The following is a 20,097-nucleotide window of genomic DNA, read 5'->3' on the forward strand; positions in this document are numbered from 1 at the left end:
TCCGTTTGCTTTAAGTTTTAGCGACTAAGTTGAAAGTTTTTTAGGCTTCAAATACGAAATGGTTACAAAATAAACATTATTTATATAAAGAAAAAAAAAATGTGAGACGGCAAAAAAAATATAATATTAATTAAAAAATAAATATGTAACAAAAATGACAAGTGATATATTATGTTATGTTATTTTTGCTTAAAAATCGGATATTGCAATTTTTCTCGTATCAAAATTTTGCTCATATTCTTCGGTTGTTTCTTTTTAGTTTTATTATTATTATTGCGCTTAAAACTATATATAATAAAGTTGCGTGAATGTGTGTGTGTGTGTATTTGTGTGTGTGAATGCATGTGTTTTTGTGTGTATGTGTGTTGTTATTGTTCATATATCAATATGCATAAATATATAAATAAATTTATAGGAATATGTGTTGATTTTTAAGCAACATTTTTTTTCTTCTTTATTTTTTTTTAAACCTTTTTTTGCTGGTGTTTTTTTTAAGTTAAGCGGCCCTTTTTAAAAGCATTACGAATCGAATAAATATATATGTATGTATGTACGTATGAACGTATGTATATGTATGTATATATATTTTTTTCTTGCATGTTTCATATATATAAATATATAAAATCATTATTGTTTTTTTTAATTTAATATAATTGTTGCTGATATTTGAAAACGGAAGGACTTGCGACAAAGTGTTCCTGTTCTTGTTTTTTTTATTTTTGTTGTCTACGCTAAATTTGTTGTTCTTGTAAAAACGTATAAAAAGCTAAAAAGGTTATTTAAAAAAATCTCTCTCTATATATGATATATATATATATATATATATATATATATATATATATATATATATATATATATATATTTTCTGTATATATATGTATATATATATTTATATATTAACATGCATTTTTCACAATTTTCGACATTTTTAAATTGCATGTAGGATAAATTGTTGTTGTGCGACTTTTGTTGCGTTTTTAATTTGCTTTTTTCGTTTCTTTTGATTTGGACATTTAGTCGACACATTTTAAAAATTCTGGAAAATTGATACGTGTTGTTTTTTTTGTTATTATTATTATTGATGTAGTTTTTTTTTACTATTACTAAACACGTGCTTTATCATTGGAGATTGGATATATTGGAGACTTCTCGACTCCTTAGAATTCCCATTGTGTGGCCGAATCGGTGCCATCATCCAACAATTTAAAGGCGCCATTTTTGGTAGCACCCAAATATTTGCCCTGTTGCGATCTGTAAACAAACAGAAAGGAGAGTTAATTTTTGATTTGTTAAATGTAAAATTTATTGCCAGAGTTATATAACATATATAGATACCAAGTAATATTTTTGACATTAAAATGTCCATTTAAAATTTTTATTAATTGTTGTTCGAAAAAGTAAAAAAAAAAAAGAGAAATAGTTCTAAAAATAAATGATTTCTTTCTCTGTCAAAATAATAACTTCTAACCGTTAGTATGCTTAACATTTGAATGTTATTTTAAGTTAACAGCGCAGACAGATCGTTAAGCAATTTATCAGCGCACTGCTAACGCTATGTAGATGTTAAAGATATGTTGGCATGCTGTTAAGTCTTACAGGCATGTAAACAGCACAATGTTAATGTAACATTCTGTTAATGGCTGAATGCTTACCTTATGCAAATTCGTGTTGGCTCGCGCAGCTCCAAAAAGAAACCGTCGGCTGGCGCATCGGCATCCACCGAGATGCTCTCACCTTCAATGCGCCAATACTTGCCGCTGTGCGCCTTCAAATGGACAAGACCCTTTTGGGCGCGCTCGACGAGAATGGTCTCGTAGGTGGCCTTGTTGCACTCGAGCTTCAGATTGCCAGGCGTGCGATAACCAACAAATCCCTGCTCGCACTTGAGTACCAGAATTGGTCTATTACAGAGAGAGAGATGATAATGATAATCGTATATAAAAAAAAACTAGTTAAATTGTGCTCACCGATTAATCAAGTAGAAATAGAACTTGGTAATCTCCTCAATGGACTCGGAGGTAGCAAACAAATGGCCCGAACGCTTGGTGGCCAAGAACTTGCCATTATTGGCCCGGAACGACAAGGAGCCATCGCCATGCCAAATGAGCTCAAAGAGGGCATCCGCACAGCGACGATTGCCAGTTGCCTGGATGCCACCACCCGCCGAGAGGCACCAATAGCGATCCTGTGTGGTGCGCAATGCCCAACGATGCGCCGACCAATCGTATTCCAATTGGAACGTCTCGTTCTCACCAACCTCATCCTGATTGGCGGTCACATCGACTCCCTGCTTAACGCTCACATAGCGCAAATTGAGTCCAGCTATAAACGATGCCTGCGGCAATGAATCCTCCAGCGAGAAGAGCTCATCCCGTGTCACCGTCGACGAGCGCGACTTCAACACGGCCTTCGAGCCAATTGGCGACAAGTATTGACCCTGACGATCACGCAGCGCCAAATGACCACCATGGTATTCAGCACTGAACAGGCAATCCTCATTGCACACCACCTGCAGCTTTCCATTAGCATTCAAGTATCTATTCAAAATTTGAAGAATCATTAGCAAAAGGAATGCAAGTTACCAAAAATAATTAAAGAAGAACCGATACTCTTGTATTTAATATTCAACTGATCGTTCCTATGGGAGCTATATAATATAGTAGTCCCATCTAAACCAAATACACTATGCGTGATTTTGGTTGAAATATTAAAAAAAAAAAAACAGCTACATTTTTATATTAAAGGTTTTTATCGACCCATCTTTTCTCTGGCAGCTGTATAACTAATGGACCAATTTGAACTCAATTTTGTGAGATGTAATTTAATGCAGAATATATATAAAGACGAAATAATGATGACATTGACATTTCGCAAGAAAATCGGTTACGATATAACATAGTTAAGACAGTCTGAAATTTTCGAAAAAGCGTCAAGGGAAAGTATGTAAAATGGGCAGTGATTGAAAAAAACCTCACTTTCCAATTTTGATGCAGGATCAAAATAGAGGCCAAATAATGATCAAAATGATGTTTCACTTGGAAATCGGGTAAGTCTTGGCAAAGTTATGACAGTTTGAAGACTGATGAAACTTAAATCTAACAACTTTACAAGTCAAATTTGTTGTGTATTTTGCCATGATTTTTTACAAAAAAAAAAAAAGTGCCTCAAAATCCAATTTAAAGTGTTCTTTTAAACTAATTTAAGCATTAATAGTTGATGAAAAGTAAAAACGCAAGACTTAAAGTTTAGAAAAGAAAAATAAAAAAAAAGTCGGTGAAAAAAAAAAGAATTTTTTTAAATATATTTTTTAATACAGAATTAATAAAGAAACCAACAAATTAACAAAATTATGTTTCGCATGAAAATTGAATTAGTTTTGACAAAGTTATGACTGTTTGAAGTCTGTTGAAACTTAGGACTGACAACATTACAAGTTCTTTGTCTTTTTTTGCATGATTTTTCACAAAAAAAATGGTATTTCTTAGAGTTACATACACATAAAAAGATACTCACTTGTTGTTGCACGTGTGCAGGGCATAACGACCGCCTTCATCGGCACGAAACTCGAGCGTAAAGAGCGTATCCTCGCCCCAGGGTATATTGGCATCCACATGAATCTCATCCTGCGATTCGGAGAGATGCGCAAATCGCTTGCGGCCAATTGAACGCAAATTGACTTGAGGCCTGGCAGCCAAATGCACTGTCCAAAATTCACTGGCACCTGGCGTTTTCGCCGTGCAGACGAGTTTGTCGGGTGTACCGCCCAGAAAATAACCACGCGATTCATTCTTCAACGCCCAGCGACCGCTGCCGTCTTCGCTGATGCTGATCTGAAAGCGACTGCCCGCATCGCGTTCTTCGCTCTCGCACAGCACATTGCCAAATTGATCGACCGATAGATATTTGTTCAGATGAGATCGTAAATAGATAATACCTGCAAAAGATAATATCGTGTTAGCATTGTTGATGATATGAATCGCATTTCATATTTTTAATTAGTTCTATAATTTCCGTGTTCTTATTAGGTGTATTTCAGAAATTCCTTCAAGCCAACAACTGGAATTCTAGTTTATTCACAGTTTATGAAATCCCATACGGTTAATAATTAGTTTATTTCAATCAAATGAATGTCAGAATGAAAATAAAATGAATTCCCAAGCAATATAAATTCTTTCTTTATTCAATTGTAACTAAAATAAATAAATTATAAAATAAATAACAATTAAACTAAAAATCAATCAATGATTCAAATTTAAATTTAACTTATGCAATTAGAAAATAATTTTAAAAATTTTCATCGCTTATTGTTTTTAACATATTTTTAATATATATTTAAGAGTTGACAGCCAACCCGAATTCTTTTAGGAGTAAAATAACCGAAAAGTGAAATCATCGACATCGAGATTATGAAATTTTTTGGGCAAAGTAACCTAAATAAATTTTTAATGTACTTCTGAATGAATAAATGAAATGATTTAATAATTAATTACTTATTGGATTTTTATTTCGTCTTGCACTCTCACTCATCTCGTTATTATAATTGCTAAACGAGTGAGTAACGGTCAAACAACGGCCGTGTCAGTCAGCTGTCAAAGGCACGCTAGCGATGGCAGCTGCGTTTGCGGCGAAATTTAATTACCTATCGATAGGTGGCTCAAAGAGTGTGCGCTTATATTGAGCAACAAAAGTATCGCACGCAACATATTTTGTTGCTTATGGATATTTGTTTCTGTATTATTAAGCAATTTAGTTAATCATCAACAGTCGATTTCAATTCAATTCAGATGAGCTATTTTAATAGCCGTTACGAATGCTGCTGCAGCTGGCTTTGTGCATGGCTTTCAACAAAAAAGCTGTGAATTAATTGCCATGGCAGCAAAGATGAGTAAAAGAGGCAGCAGAGCAGCCAATGGCCGATTGGTTGCAAGTTGGCAACAGGTCGAGTATTAAACGAGTTGCTTTAATTATAATTGCCAGACCAAAGCAGAGAGGCCACAAAACCAGACTCATACCCAGACCCAGACAGACAAGCAGCCATTTGCAGTTGCAGTTGTTGTTGTTGTTGTTGCATTTGCAGTTGCAATACCAAACCCAATTTCGATCTTCCAATGCCAATGCCAATCTTACAGTCAGAGTTGCTATTTTGGCTATTTTATAGCTAGACTTTGCTTTTTTTTTTTAATTGCAAAAACTTGAACATTTTAAGAAACACGATTAGCTAAAAATCTAGCTATTTTAAAGTAATTATTTGACTTGTTTTTCATATTTCTGGAATCTAGACAATTTAAATTACCGAAAATGTATGGGATATTGATTAGTTTTCGGTTGGTTTGTATTTCGGGAACACCCCTCTATAATTTTATTGTAGAAAATTACGTTTTTACTATAAGATGAAAATAACATTTTGTTATTTATTTACTATATTAACTATATTAACATTTTCGTATTACAAGCAATGTATAAAACTTAAAAAAATTGTCCATTTCTTAAGCACTTTTATTTATATTTTTAGTCATTTCTAGGTAAGTAATTTTCTTGAACAAATTAGCTTTTTTGGCTGTTGAAATTCTGGCAGCACTGGTTATTGCCAATGCCGTTGCAATGTGCAACTTGTGGCGTCTCGAGGCTTGATAAATGATGCCAAATTCGTGAGACGCTTTGTTTTCTAGCGATATATATATTTAAACGGCACAGACACAGATACAGACACACATCGACTTTAAGCTGGCAATTGTATGTCAAATTAGTGCAGAGCAGTGGTTTAAGCTTTTGGGTTTAAGCCTGGCCAAGAGCAGCAACTGCTGCTTCAGTTGAATGATTTATGTGCGTTACAAATAAACACCAGGCACACAGCCTGACGACTGTAATTATGGCCAACAAATGATTTAGAGTCAGACTAGCATATTTAATCTGGTAGATTGCGAATTGTAACTAATGGAAATTCAGAAATTCAGATCAAGCAAACAATGGTAATCTCACAATATCATTTCCATTTCTCATTTCTCATTTCCATTTGTGATAGTCAATTTGACATGCTTATCAGACAAAACAAAGTATATTTTTTGATAACAGACATATGTGCCATATGATAATATATGTATATGTAGATTTTATCTATTGTAATTGAAGTTGGAGTTGAAGCGTTACAGGGGGGAATAATACTTACTTTCACCCGTATTGGATGGCTCCAGTGTCCAGAGTTGTTTCTTCTTCAGACTGGCGCCATTTGCATTGAGCTTAAAGCCAAATGTCTCAGCGGTCATATACTTGTGCTGACCATTGATCAGACCAATGGTCCACCAGCCCTTTTGTTGATTCTGTGATATAATGTCACCATTGCTGTGGCCCAGCTCACAGCTCTGGCCGTTCATGGTGCTTATGGGTGCAATGGTGGCGGCTGTTAAATTTATCGATTGGACCCTGCCGGTAAATCAATCAATTTATCACTTTCTTGCTCTCTGAAAATAAAGAAAAACAATATAAATCATTAGATTTGATCATACACTTAATATTATTTTTCATAACTATTTCGGAACTAAAAGCATAATGAATAAGAACAACAGAAAGGTAATTCTTTTTTTTTTTTTTTTTTGCAAAATAAAACTAGAAGGATGCAAAGTGACTCAAAACTTGAAATTAAAGGTCGATTATTCTCAGCTGTTTTTCATCTAAATATAGTTCAAATTTATTGATATTCAGATATAAATAGGACTTTTAAAAAAATAGATTTTTTCTCATTTTTGACTTGTTTTTATGGCATCTGACTGACTTAAGAAAGTTCAATATGTGCATTTATTTGCTTTCCCAAAACAATTGCTTGACATACTGTATATAAATATGTACATATGCATATACTATATTTATGCAAAAGTATACATAGTTTTGTGTGTGTGTGTGCGTGCGAGATTTATGTGTTGTCTGCCAGCTTGTCAGTTGCACAGTTGCTGCCTGCCACATGTGCAATGCATGCAGAACAGCCAACAAAATGATGATAATGATGATAATGGCGATGATGACGTTGACTGCAAGTGCAGCTAGCAACACGACGCACCCCGTTGTCAGTCGCATTTGCAGTGTCGACGGGCCAATGATATTGGCCTGCCATTAATTTCAATGTCTCCAAGTCGAACAGGAAACGTAGATAACGCAATATTTCTCAACATTTCTTTTACTCGTTTGCTGAGCTTTACATGGACGACACATGTCGCCTGATCTTGAATTCAAATTCAACGGACGACGACGGCGGCAAATCAGCTGTCAAATGTCAAATGCCTAGCGATGACATTTGTACAGAGCGGCGCTTTCATGAACTATCGATACGCAGCTTGTAATGTGTAATCGATGCCAGCATCAGTTTGTCGTGCGATAATTAATGCGCGTTACATATTCAAATGAGCGTAAACTAGTTAGCATTACACACACATACTCACACACATGTGCATACATTTGTGGATCATAAGTTTTTCTCGTTATTTGTTTTGGCCAGCTCATTAGCGTGACGCGTGCCTGGCTAATCAGAGCCCACAAATCACGCACACAGCTGCAGATGACTCAACCAGCAAAATGCTAAAGAAATGCCGGCTGGCTGGCTGGCTAAACCAAAAGAGCATAATAAAATGTATAAAAATATAAAAAAAGAACTAACCAGCTCATTTATGGGGGCGGTTGACTGCAAGGAGCAGATAGATGTATATGTATGTACATATGTATGTGTGCATGTGTGTGGGCATAACAACGACTTAGGAGGTGTGCAGCTGAAATTCACTGTAGTTCTTTTTTATCGCAATTTTCTTTTTTTTCACAAAAAGGCGAACGAGCCAAGCCCGAGAGGGTCGGCGCTGCTTGCTGCTGATTGACGATTGTGACTGTCAGAAGGAGAATGAGAAGGAGCAGTGTTGCCAGCTCAGCTATTTTTTCGACAGATCTGCAGTTTTCCGAAGGCCGATCGCAGGAAAAATTTTAAAATGGCGGCTGGCAGGAATTATAGCTGTTTTTCAAGTTTAAGAACCTACTGGAAATATTTCAAACTTTATTACTAGATTGCTTTTGTACATATTAACATGTTTTTTGGTAAAAGAATTAGGCTGTCTATTTCTGTGTTTATAGCTTTTGGAGTATCTGAGATCTTGATGGTAATTCAAACGGATCGACAGACGGACAGGAGTAAAACGACGCGATTCTTAATACATATTTCATTAAACCAATATTCGAATCTTATCAAAATTTCTGATATTAAATTTTGTGGTGAACTATATTCAATTCAATACATAAATTATAACTGTAATTATAAATAAAAATAGTTCGGCAATCGGCACTGCGCAAAAAAGCTATTTTTGCGCAAAAAGAATGTCGACTATTTTGCGCAGTGTGCCGAATGGTATAAATTAAATCCAAAAACAATAAAAGCTTTATATTTGGCATTCTTGCAGATGGTCTAGCTTTTTCTAGCTATCTTTAAATGTTGATATAGCTTTTTAGGCGCTAAAGAATAGACAACACTGGAGGACAGGAGCAGCAGCAACATCAGCACGTAGATACATAAATAAGCAGGCTGCGTGACAGACGACGAGCAGAGGAGGCGGCGCCGTCGTCAGTGGCTCCTTTTCAATCCGCTGCCTCATACATATTTCTGTTGCTGTTATTATTGTTGTCGTTGTTGTTGTTGTTGTCATTTCTAGGCGTTGGCTTTTTGCGCTGACCATTTGCGAGAGATTTTCATTTCACACAAAAGCCAGTGTCAAAGCCATTTCCATTTGGCATTGTGGGGCGTTGGCTTAGCAGAAAAAGGCAAATGTTAGCCAAAGGCAAATCGGATGGCAGATTAACATCAAATAAAACGCAAATGGCAACGCAAACTCAAATGAAAATGAAAAGGAGAATTTTGTAAAATATGTAGTTAGCCACCCACCCCACTCCCCTCTCTCTCTCTGTCTCACCCTCTGTCACTCTCACTGCCACTCCCACTGCAGCACACTCCTTAATGGCCAGTGATAATCTGCCATCATATAAGCTTTTAAGCTCAAAGTCTGTCTCAGTGTGTGTATGTGTCTCTCTCTCACTCTGTCATCCTCTCAAAAGTCAATGGTCGCTGCTTTCTTGTAACGTCAGCTTAAACACTTTCCATCCCTCTCTTTTGCACAAGTGTTTTGCTTGAATTTTCGTAATATTTATTTTCCAGCTTAAATGAAATTCGATAAACGCCGTTCTGGTAAATTCCCCATTCCCCATTGCTTGTGTGTGCTTTCATTAAAGGTTTGTAGATTTGCATCTCAAAATACTTAAAAATTCGTTGGAAAATTAATTGCAGCTCTTTAAAAAGCAATTTCAACATACAAACACCCACAAACATACATATGTACATACAAACGTAAGCAAAGTAAATCATAATTAATTATGCATGCCGATTTGTGTTCGAATCCAAAGAAATGCAGTCAAGAATGAAAAGAACCAAGCGAAGAAACAAATGCAGCAAGACTGAACGAATGAAAGAAATGCAGCGACGGCAAAAACAGTTAAACACCGTTGCATTTAGTTAGCAGCAGATGAGCCAACAACAACAACAACAGCAGCGCCAATTACAGCAAATGGTGTGGCAACAGCGGCTAAGCGGAACAGCGTCATAACTAGCAGAAACAACAATAAGAGCAGCAAAAAGAAGAGAACTAGAAAAACAGAGCTTACAGCTGCAACGGCTGGTTAAGTAGCTCACAGCAATTGTCAGCGACTCATTTACACACATAGACAGAGACAGATGGACAGAGACTCATTGCTAATACACTCAGACTCTATCAAATTGAGTGAGTGGCATCAGGCCAGTTCAGTTTACCGCTGTCACCTGCTTCTTCTTTCATTATTCTTCTTATTGCCGGTGCTGCTGCGCTGCTCGCAAATCAATTAAATTACACTATTGACTCTTGTATTTGTCAAGTGAGCGTATGTGTGTGTGTTTGCTTGTGTATGCATGTGGCATTAATAAACGCAATCTAATTAAATGAAATTGCGCACACGCATGGAATTGATTGTACACCTATGCATATATGTGTGTGTGTGAGTGTGTGCTTTTAGCAAATTAGGAAAATGTAAAATATGATGAAACTTTATCGCATCGCACACCTTTCACCAAGTGACGGGCGAATCAACATTTTGCGTGTGTTGTGGCCTCACCTTCTTCTCTTCTTCTCCCCATCTTCTTCTTGCTCTCGCTCATCTGCGTGTGTAGCTTGTTAATGATAACGGTAAACTGATAAACGCACACAACATTCAAACAATGCGAGCTCATCAGCCCCAAACAACAACAACAACAACAAGAGTAGTAGCAGCAGCAGCAGAAGCGCTGTCAAACAAACACTCAAGCACAAATGCAGACAAATATGGACTGCGCTGCGACAGCGCTGCAGCCACAACAACAGCAGCAGCTGTTAAGCTTTCTTACATTTGCTTTTGGCAATTACGTGTGTGTGAGTGAGTGAGAAGGGGGGAGGGGGGATGCTGCAGCGTTGCCACTCTGCCGGACATTGAGCTGATCTATTTAAACTAAATCAGCGTCAGCTTGTATCGTAATTTTTTATAATACTTGTGGCAGCAACAGCGCACAAATATTTATGTTGCAGCATACGGTATATTTTACTGTAACAACAACAGCAGCTACACAAGCAACAACAGTAGCAACAGCAACACAAAAGAATCGCTCCAAATCTCGGCTTGAGGCAGCCAACAACAACGTTCTAAAAATACTCAAACACACACACACACTCACACACTGAGGAAGGGGACATAGAGAAAGAGAGGCTGGCAGACTTACTGATGCACAGATACAGACATCAGCAGGCCCGCTAGACATAAACATACATAAGTGGAGCCCACGTCTACATTTTAAAGACATGCTACAAACTTCCAAGTTGTTTCTGTTGCTGCCTCTGCTGCTGCTCTGCTGCGAACGCACGCGCGCGCTCAACGGAGCGTTGCGATTTGCATTACATGCAGGTGCGGAATGCAACTGAAGAGGGGAAGGCCGCACTGTACGGCACACTGGACTTACACAGGATCAAATCTAACCAAATTTACAGCATTCACTGTGTGTTTGTGTGTGGTTTGCATGTAATTTAATGTGTGCTCTAACGGTAACACAATATGAAATCCACATGACCATTTAACCCAACGACAGAAGACAGAAAAGAAAATCCTAATTTCACTTGATTTTCACCATTTTCAAAAAAGTTTCACAACGTTAACAAATTTATCTCGCTTTTCAGTTTTTTTTCACGTGTCCAACAACAACATCTTTGTGTGTATGTATCTTGTGCACAAAGTTCATCATGCCACTTGAGCTTTTTTTTATTACAGTTCTCCACAAAACTTTTCCCATGGATATGAGTTGAGTTGAGTTGAGTCTTAAATGCGGCTAGTAAATTAGCGACCCTTAAAAGCACTCAAGGGCATGCATACGATTGACTTGGGCTTTGGCACCACTGTGCAGGGCGGGAGGGGCGTGGTAGCATTCCCTCTCCCTCCCCCTTTGCCATGCCAGTGTTTTAGTGTCTCCCTCTTGACTTTTATGGCTATCAGGAATGCAAAACCGATGCTCGCGGCTCAGAAACGAACTCGTTAAATCTACAACAACAACAACATCTGTTCTCGTGGGCGATTTATACTAGAGTTGCTGTTGTTGTTGTTTTTATTATTATTATTTTTGCTGTTTGCTGGTTATGCTGCTATTTATAAAAACAGTTTGCGGTTTTTGCGGCAAACTGAAGCCTTACAATCAAATGAAATTAAAATAGAAATACAAAAAAAAACTTGAAAAAATAGAAAAATGCAAATAAAACGCACAAAACAAAAGAAATGAAAACAGAGCAGCGACGCAATTAACGGTGGCAATCGGTGCAATTGAAGCCGAAAGCACCTTTCCAATTGTTTTATTATTACAAAAAATGTGCAATTATGTGTGTGTACCATGTGTACCAGTGTGTACACAACATGTTTTCCACATTTCGGATTTTTTTTTAGAAAGCTCCTGAAACAAGTGCAGTAATCGATCAATTATTACGCGACGAATCCAACAAATTGTGAGATGAGCTCTAAAAAGTAAAAGTTTATATGAATAGACGTCAACAAAATGCTTATGAAGATTGTCTATATTTATATTAAATTGCTTTCACCTTAACCTTCTTCTTCTTTATCATCATTTCGTATTTTTGGCAAAAACCGTTAGAACAACGTTCGCTCGCTGCTTTTGTAATGTAAATTGTAAGCGACGTAGGTGCGTGAGAGCGTGAGAGACAGAGAGTACAAGACTGAGTGAAAGAGATGTCAATAAACTGAACCGGTCGCTTTTGAGCTTTTTAACTTTTGTTGTTGTTGCTGCTGCTGTTGTTATTGCTTTTGGCGCTGTCCGCTGCATTTACAGTTTTGAGCTGATGCGCGTTTTGAACAATCAAAAAATCAATATCAATAACCCAACAAAATCAAATGATATCAAAAATGAAATGATTTCAAATAGAGAAATCAATGAAAGCCACTAAAAAATGGCTAAATGGATATGGCCGTAAAGCAGGCGGCGATCAACGGTTTCGGGTTTTTTTTTCTTTTTCTTTTTCTTTCTTTTTCATTTTTTATTTGAAAATATATTTTTGCAGCTGTTGCCGTTGTTGTGTTGCTTTTAATGTCTAGCATTGTGGCATCGAGTATACAGTCATGGACAAAAGTATTGACAGTTCGAGGATCTCTCAATATATTACAGATGTCGTCAATTATTGTCAAAGTTTATATCTATCTTGGAATTGATTATTTTCATTTCATTTAAACTGCCGGCACATTGCTATATCTGAATTAATTATGGTATTTTTTAATATTTTTTGAAAATATGTATTGTGGTTTTTTATTCTAGCGCTGATGTCCCGAAATAAAAAAAACATTGCTTTCAAATGTCTAAAGGAATTTTGAGAGATTTGACAAAATTAAATATATATTAAATTGAACTAAAATATCTTTAAAATTGATTTAAGATACAAAAAAATTTTGTTCGAAAAGATTTAATCTCTGACATTTATGGAACATTTCGAACGGTTGTTTTCAAAAACTTTTCTATTCAAAATCTCTAGAGATTTCTGGAAAACACCTGTATATGAGTTTTTATAATAATATATTTTAAATTAAATTAAATGTAGGCTAGGTTAAAGAATATATGTATAAAAAAAACTGTGAATCTTAAGCTTGTTACCAAATAACAATTACATAATTGTATTTTGATAATTAAAAATGATTAATATGTTAAGCTTGTTAACTATATTTTTCAACTTTCTATTGCACAACAGTTGCAAGAATTGCCAATACTTTTGTTCATGACTGTGTGTATCTATGGTTGATTGAACGAACATAAATAACTCTTGGAGCGTCTAGCAGATACAAATGTTAGTATCTGTGGATACATATCTGTAGCAAAACAGTTAACTGTTGTTGTTGTTGTGCAGCGTGCTGAAATTACCGCTGCTCTTGGCTAACAGCTCAAATGATTTATGCACCAATTATATGCATATAGTATGTTGCCACATAGCTACAGAGCTTCAGAGCGACCAGCCCACGGAGCGCGGGAAAGTCAAAGCTTAATGCTAAAAGTCACTTGCCACAGGCGGTGGCAGTGGCAGAGGCAGCAACAACAGCATGCACCATTAATAATTTGTTCGCATTTTCAATAGGCGCGGAAAAATGCATATAATAACAATGAGCATAAATATTTGCAGCGCCGCAAATTACATAGCAGACAGCTCTTTGTAAGCTATGATGAAACTGGTTGATGCTTGTGCAAAAGGTACACGAAAGAGCGTGACCGACAATGGGAGGGAGAGAGAGAGAGAGAGATAGAGTGAGAGTGAGGAGGATCATGATATTTACAACGATTGGCAGGACCGGAGCAGGTATTATCGATATTTCGATACGCCCGGCAAATTGAAAAATAACATGACAGTTAGGCAACCAGCTGAACCAGTTGGCGGTTTTGCAGGCCCAAAAGCAAAAGCAACAAAAACAACAACTACAAGATGAACTTGCACTTGTCTTTGCGTTGCTTTGGTATATTTCTGTTTTTATACCCGTTACTTAAAAAATAAGTAAAAGGGTATATTGTGTTCGTTGGAATGTATGTAACAGGGAAAAGGATGCATCTCCGACTCTATATAGTATGTATATTCCTGATTAGTATCAATAGCCGATTCGATATAGCCATGTGTGTCTGTCCGTCTAGATCCTAGATCTCAGAGACTATAAGAGATAGAGATAACCAATTTGACACACAGATTTCTATAGACCCCACGCAGATCAAGTTTGTTTTAAATTTAAGACACGCCCCCGCGAATCGCGAAGAACCACCACAACCACAGCTTTTAAGATAATACAGTTTTTATGGTAATTAACGCTATCTATAAATATAAATTATAATCTCACTTAACCGCAGCAAGATCGAACAAGTAGAACGGGAGTAATAGCTAACCAAAGTTATTAATAAAGATATTATTTCAATACAATCACCTAGAACTATGCAGTAGTTTTTATTAGGTAGTAATTTCTTTAAAGTACTTTTATACATACATATATATATTGAGAAAAGTAACGGGTATTTTATGGTCGGAATCTTGCTTTTAGCCTTTCCGACTAGTTTTTTTTTATAAATTTGATTTTAGTATGTGTGTGTGTGGCATGCGCCTTGAACATTGAACAAAACGTATTTACGGCGACACCTCCTTCAACTGACGATCACGACAATGAAGACGGCGACGACGACTTGAAAGACCGCGGGGCACTTGAAAGCGGTCGCATAAATCAAAGCGCACGACCGATAGCTGCCTGCTATGGCGAAGGAGTTCAAGGAGCTGGAGGTGGAGGTGAAACTGGAAGTGGAGGTGGAGGTGGGGAGCTAACCGCTGTCAGAGCTCAAGCTGTTTTTTTTTTGGGTTTTTTTTTATCGGCAAATGCCAGCAGCGGAAATGTTGATGCTGGTTGCAAGTTGCCAGTTGCAACACAGCGAGCGATTGTAGTGCATTGAACTCCAATCAGAGTTCAGCAGCAGCAGCATGAAGCATATCAATTATTGTTATTGTAAGCTGAGGAAAAGGAAGCAAAGACAGAGACTGTGATGGCGGCGACAACAACGACAACAACGTCGCCCATTCCAAAAATATCGCATATGAATAAAAGAAAAGGCGCCTCTGATATGTGTTGCAAGTGTTGCATTGATAAAGACCAGCCATTGATTTATGTATAAGCGTGTATATGTATATGTATAAACATAAATATAAATATATATATTTATGTTTTATTTGCATTTGTATTGCTGCGCCAGGAAACGTCAACGTCAACGTCACATGAATCACAAGCAGTTAAGGCCAATTGCAATGGCGTTGAAAGCGAAACCGGCGAAAAAAGGAGTCAAAACAGCAGCCTCAACAACAATAACCAGACGTGACTCAGCAGCAGAACAAAGACAAAAAGGGAGAACCATTGAGAGAGCGAGAGAGAGAGAGAGATAGAGCGCTGTTTGCTGAAAACAAAATAAAGGAACTTCCATAAAAGCTAAGCAAAACAAAAGAAAAAGGAAAAACAAATTCCAAAAATGTCACAACGAAACTTGTATACACTAAAACACACACATTGCAGACACAGAAATATCAATGATAACACATGTCAAATATAATCGATAGAGAAAATGTAGCAATTGGGGAAATAACGACAGATATAAATAACTGCAGACAGTTTCCACAGTTAACATAGCATCCACATGCTGTACATTCTGTCGTGCGTAAATCATGTTCAAATCAAAGGCAAATGCAATTAAGGCACTGCAAAGGGGACAGAGCACCGAATCTCACACACCCTCTCAACACGCTTAACCAATCAACCAAACCGAACAATGCGGGGGATGCAAAAGATGCGAAGGGTGTGGAGAGTGTGGAGGGTGCGGTTTAAGGGTCATCAAAAGAGTGCGTAAAGTGCGTTGAGTTTTCGTTTGTTTCAAGGGCAGCTGTTGTTGTTGTTGTTGTTGAACTGCCAGCAGCAGCTGCACTTGATGATGGCCAAACTGAGGGGGTGTGATAAATATTATGTACATGTGGAACATATGTGCACATCTTCTATATACAGTGGAGCCTTGTTAAAGTCTACAAATGATGTGAAAAACACTAAAATAATACAATATATTATATATATTTTTTTATATATTTTCTCATTTTATTATAGATAAAACAATAAAAAATACAAAACAAATTTATGCATTTTAAATTAAGTCAAAATAATAAATTGACTAACCAAATCTGTTTCTCTATTATCATTTGATTTTTTTGATCGAAACTGAATCATAAATGTAGTCAATGACTCATTGCTGCCATAAATTTAACAATATTTCAGCATATGGTTTATGTTTGTGATTAGTCATTCAACACTGTGAGGGCTCACTGTACAATTTACAGTGTACATACATACATATGTAGTATGTCTTGAGCAGAATGTCTCGCGACAATGAGGCTTCCAGCAACGCATTAAACAGGAGTTAAGTAAAGTAAAGTAAAGTGAAGTGAAGCGTATGAGTGTGTGTGAGTGTGTGTGTGTATACCTGATTTCCGGCGTACAACGGAAGCATTCGATTGCCAGCCCATAAGCACATACGCAAATGGTTGACAATGCAACCCAACGAGGCTCACAGGTCGCAACTCAGAGACGGTGACTGAGACTGAGACGGAGACTTCGACAGAGACGGTGACTGAGACGGAGGCCGTTGCCATTAGCACAAAACACAAAACGTGACTCAGTGGGAGTGGGAGTGAGAGAGGGATAGCCAGAGCGAGTGTTGGGCATTTATTGTATTTGTTGTCTGTATTTCTGACTGGCATACAAATTGCTAATTGCGCTGACACCGTCGTCGCTGCTGCCCGCGTTGCCAATGCAAATCCTGATAGAGAATTATTGATTTGCCAGCAACAATAAGGTGGAACGTGGAACGAGGGCATAATGCACGGGGAAGGGAAAGTGGAAGTGGAAGGGGTTGGCGCGTGCAAAATGAAGCTGAAACGAAAACGCAGCAGGGGCGAAGTTAGGGGGTAGGGGTAGTCTGCCTGTCGTCATAGTGTAAAGTATAAAGAACGGGAGCAGCAACGAAGGAGGGGAGAGAAAGAAGCTGCAGGCGACAGGCAAACAACAGATACACACGAATTTTCGTACATTTTTCCCCAAGGAACAAAGGAAAATGTACATGAAATTGGTCCTGCAAAAAGTTTTTATTAAAAACGCAGAGTAGCTATAGAAGCAACTCTAAAATACATATGCATATATGTATGTATGTACATATCTACATAGGCATTTCAATTTGTCTTTCTGTCTGTCGTCTGGGGTGGGGCACAAGGAATGCAGCCTAGACACGTTCATGAATGAAGGTGCATAAGAAACCAGACAAGTAGTGTGTGTGGATTGTAAGTTTTGGTTGTGTTTTATATCATTTAGCTTTTTGGCTTCTTGTCTATCTGTTTGATTGGAGGCAAACAAGTCGAAGAAACAGAATTCGCGTTAACGTTTACAGGTCGTCATCATTCATCTGGTAACATTGTGCGTGGCATAGAGAGTGCACGCAAGCCAGAGAAAGAGAGGAGAGGAAAGAGCAAACTAACGAGCGAGCGAGAGCCGCCAGCCAGAGTGAATGCCAATGTCAAGGCAATTAGCCAAAAGCCGGTTGGAAAAATCAACAACGAGGCGCAGCAAAAACAATGCCAGCAGCAAAAGAAGAAGAAACATCAGCAGAGGTGGCGCTGCAGGGGGAAAAAAAGAGTAGCTTGAAAATCGTAAAACAAGGCAAGCGAAAAGTACAACAACAAGACAACAACAAAAATGCTATGAAATGAAGCAAAAGTCACAGAGAGATGCCAGCAGCGACTGTGACGTCGCGTCGCGTCGACTGCCATAGATTTTATTATGACTTGCAAGAGGTGCGCGCGCCGAAGAGTGAAGAAGAAGCAGGTGGAGGAGATGGAGGTGAAGTAAGAGATGAAGAGGGATGCAACAAGAGCAAACTGAAGATGTTGCTTCGGTTGGAGCTGCTTCAGTTAGCATTACACCTGGAACTGGAGCAGCCAACAAACACGTCAAAATGAAAAGAGAGACAGACAGACAGACAGACAGACAAAGAAAGAAAGAGGGAGAGGGAGAGAGAGAGAAAGAGAAAGAGAAGGCAGGCCTGAGTGCATTTGAAAAACCATCTATGGGCAAGGCACGTTGCAAGGAATTCACTTACTTTCTTTGTTGCTTGCTCTTGTTGCTCTTGCTGCTGCTGTTGTTGTTGTTGTTATTACTGTTGCTGCTCTTGTTGTTGTTGTTGTCACTGGGGCTGCCGCTTTAATTACCGTTTTAATTGCAGTTTTGCTTATTATCCTTTCTGCCGCGCACTCTCTTCAATCGCTCTCTTCTCGTTCAATGTTGAGTTCAATAAGTTTCGTTTTATTGGCCGTTGCCTTTTATCGTTTTCTATTTGCGCTCCTTCTCTGCTGCTGCTGCTGCTGTTTGCCGGTGTTTCTACTACGCCTTGTTTGTCGCTGTACGCGTGTGTATTTGTGTGTGTACGCTCTCTTACACCCTTCACTTCCAATTCGAATTTTGTTAGGTAGAAAAAGTACAAAGTAACTCTTTCCCGCAGTTCAAGTTCACTCACAATAAAAAATCAGAAAAAAAACGTAAACAAATCACAGGCAATAATTATGAAATTTTTGTTGTTTTTTTTTTTTTTTTGTTGTTTTGAGTTTATTATGGTGATTGCTTATTCTCAGGTATTTTATGCTGATTTTCGCTTTTGTTTGGTGGCGCCTTCACATTCGTATGTGTGCGTGCTTGGTGTATGGCAAAAGGATTTTTCACGATTTCAAACTGGCTGACAGACGCATGCGCGCACAATAGGACCACAAAATTCGTATCAGAAACACAACCGCTCACGACTTGCTCTCGAATTGGAATGAAACCCGTTGCAGACCCATATACAATTTAAATCCACCGCTTTCTAACATAATGTTAGCGCACTGTTGACGTACAGAATCTGTTAACGCTATTGAAAGCTAGCCTACATGCAATGTTAACGAGAAAAACAAGCGATGTTGTATAACACAAGGAATATGACAGCAGAAAGAGTATTTGACTCATAAAGGCACGGTTTAAATAACAGGCCTTGTTAACATATTACTTTGTGAGATAAATTTTAAAATTTAAATTTTTAATTCGCACTTAGAGTAGCTGTTAACTAACAGAAAGAATAATTTACTCATAATGGTACTGTCAAGTCAACAGATATTGTTCATTACTTTCTGCTAACAGATTACTTGTTAACATAAATGTAACATATAAAATTCTTCTTGTCAGCTCGGCGAAAGTGCTGTTAGGACGTCGATTTGAAAATGTAACGGTAAATAAGCAAAGGAAATGCGCATAACTTGAATGAACTTGACGAATTGCCGCCACGCCGTTTGGTTTACAGCTAACGTGCAACGTGCAAGTTGCAACCGATTGAAGTTAACTGCATGCTTGGCAAACCAAGTGGCGCCATGCTCTGTTAATTTTTTGAATGCATGCATCTTCTTTTTGGCTGCACTTGGCATTAATAGTTAATGCTATTTCATTACATTTTGCACGTTACTTTTCGGACTTTTTTTTTTAACTTTTGAACGTAATGAGAGTGTGTAAAGTTATCTGTGGTGTGGTCTGGTCTGGTCCAACAATTTGTATCTGTATCTGTCTGCCGCTGGCCAGATTCCGATTTCACCCGTACCGAATCCTTAAATAAACAATCCATTAATATTTATAATGGTGCAGCCCACTGCCCACACACACACACACACACCCACAAAATAACACTTGTACACCTGCACAGTTACTCAAGCAATTGTTTGGACATGGAGAAATTCACTTTATTAAGTACTTTTCTTTGTTTTTAAATTTTATTTTAGTGACTTTTGATACTGAGAACAAGTTAAAAAAAAAAAATCAAAAAACCAATGATTTTTTGTCATTTGTAAAAACAATTACTTGTCTAACTGTTTGTACATATTTTACAGTTTACAGTTGTTAGTCAACGGATTG

General features: G+C 37.6%; 1 protein-coding gene across 1 annotated transcript; it reads right to left on the bottom strand.

Annotated features, from left to right (window-relative positions):
- Positions 1–993: 993 nt before the first annotated feature.
- Positions 994–19,007, bottom strand: LOC117792966 (protein singed). Its single transcript, XM_034633325.1, has 6 exons — positions 18,269–19,007; positions 6,167–6,458; positions 3,514–3,934; positions 1,968–2,537; positions 1,653–1,901; positions 994–1,251 (listed from the first exon to the last, which is right to left on the bottom strand). Exons 2-6 carry the CDS (start codon positions 6,369–6,371, stop codon positions 1,158–1,160), a joined length of 1,539 nt encoding a protein of 512 aa, XP_034489216.1. The 5' UTR covers positions 6,372–6,458; positions 18,269–19,007; the 3' UTR covers positions 994–1,157.
- Positions 19,008–20,097: the final 1,090 nt, after the last annotated feature.

Source organism: Drosophila innubila, chromosome X, assembly GCF_004354385.1.
Source record: "Drosophila innubila isolate TH190305 chromosome X, UK_Dinn_1.0, whole genome shotgun sequence".
In the NCBI taxonomy this organism is placed as follows: domain Eukaryota; kingdom Metazoa; phylum Arthropoda; class Insecta; order Diptera; family Drosophilidae; genus Drosophila; species Drosophila innubila.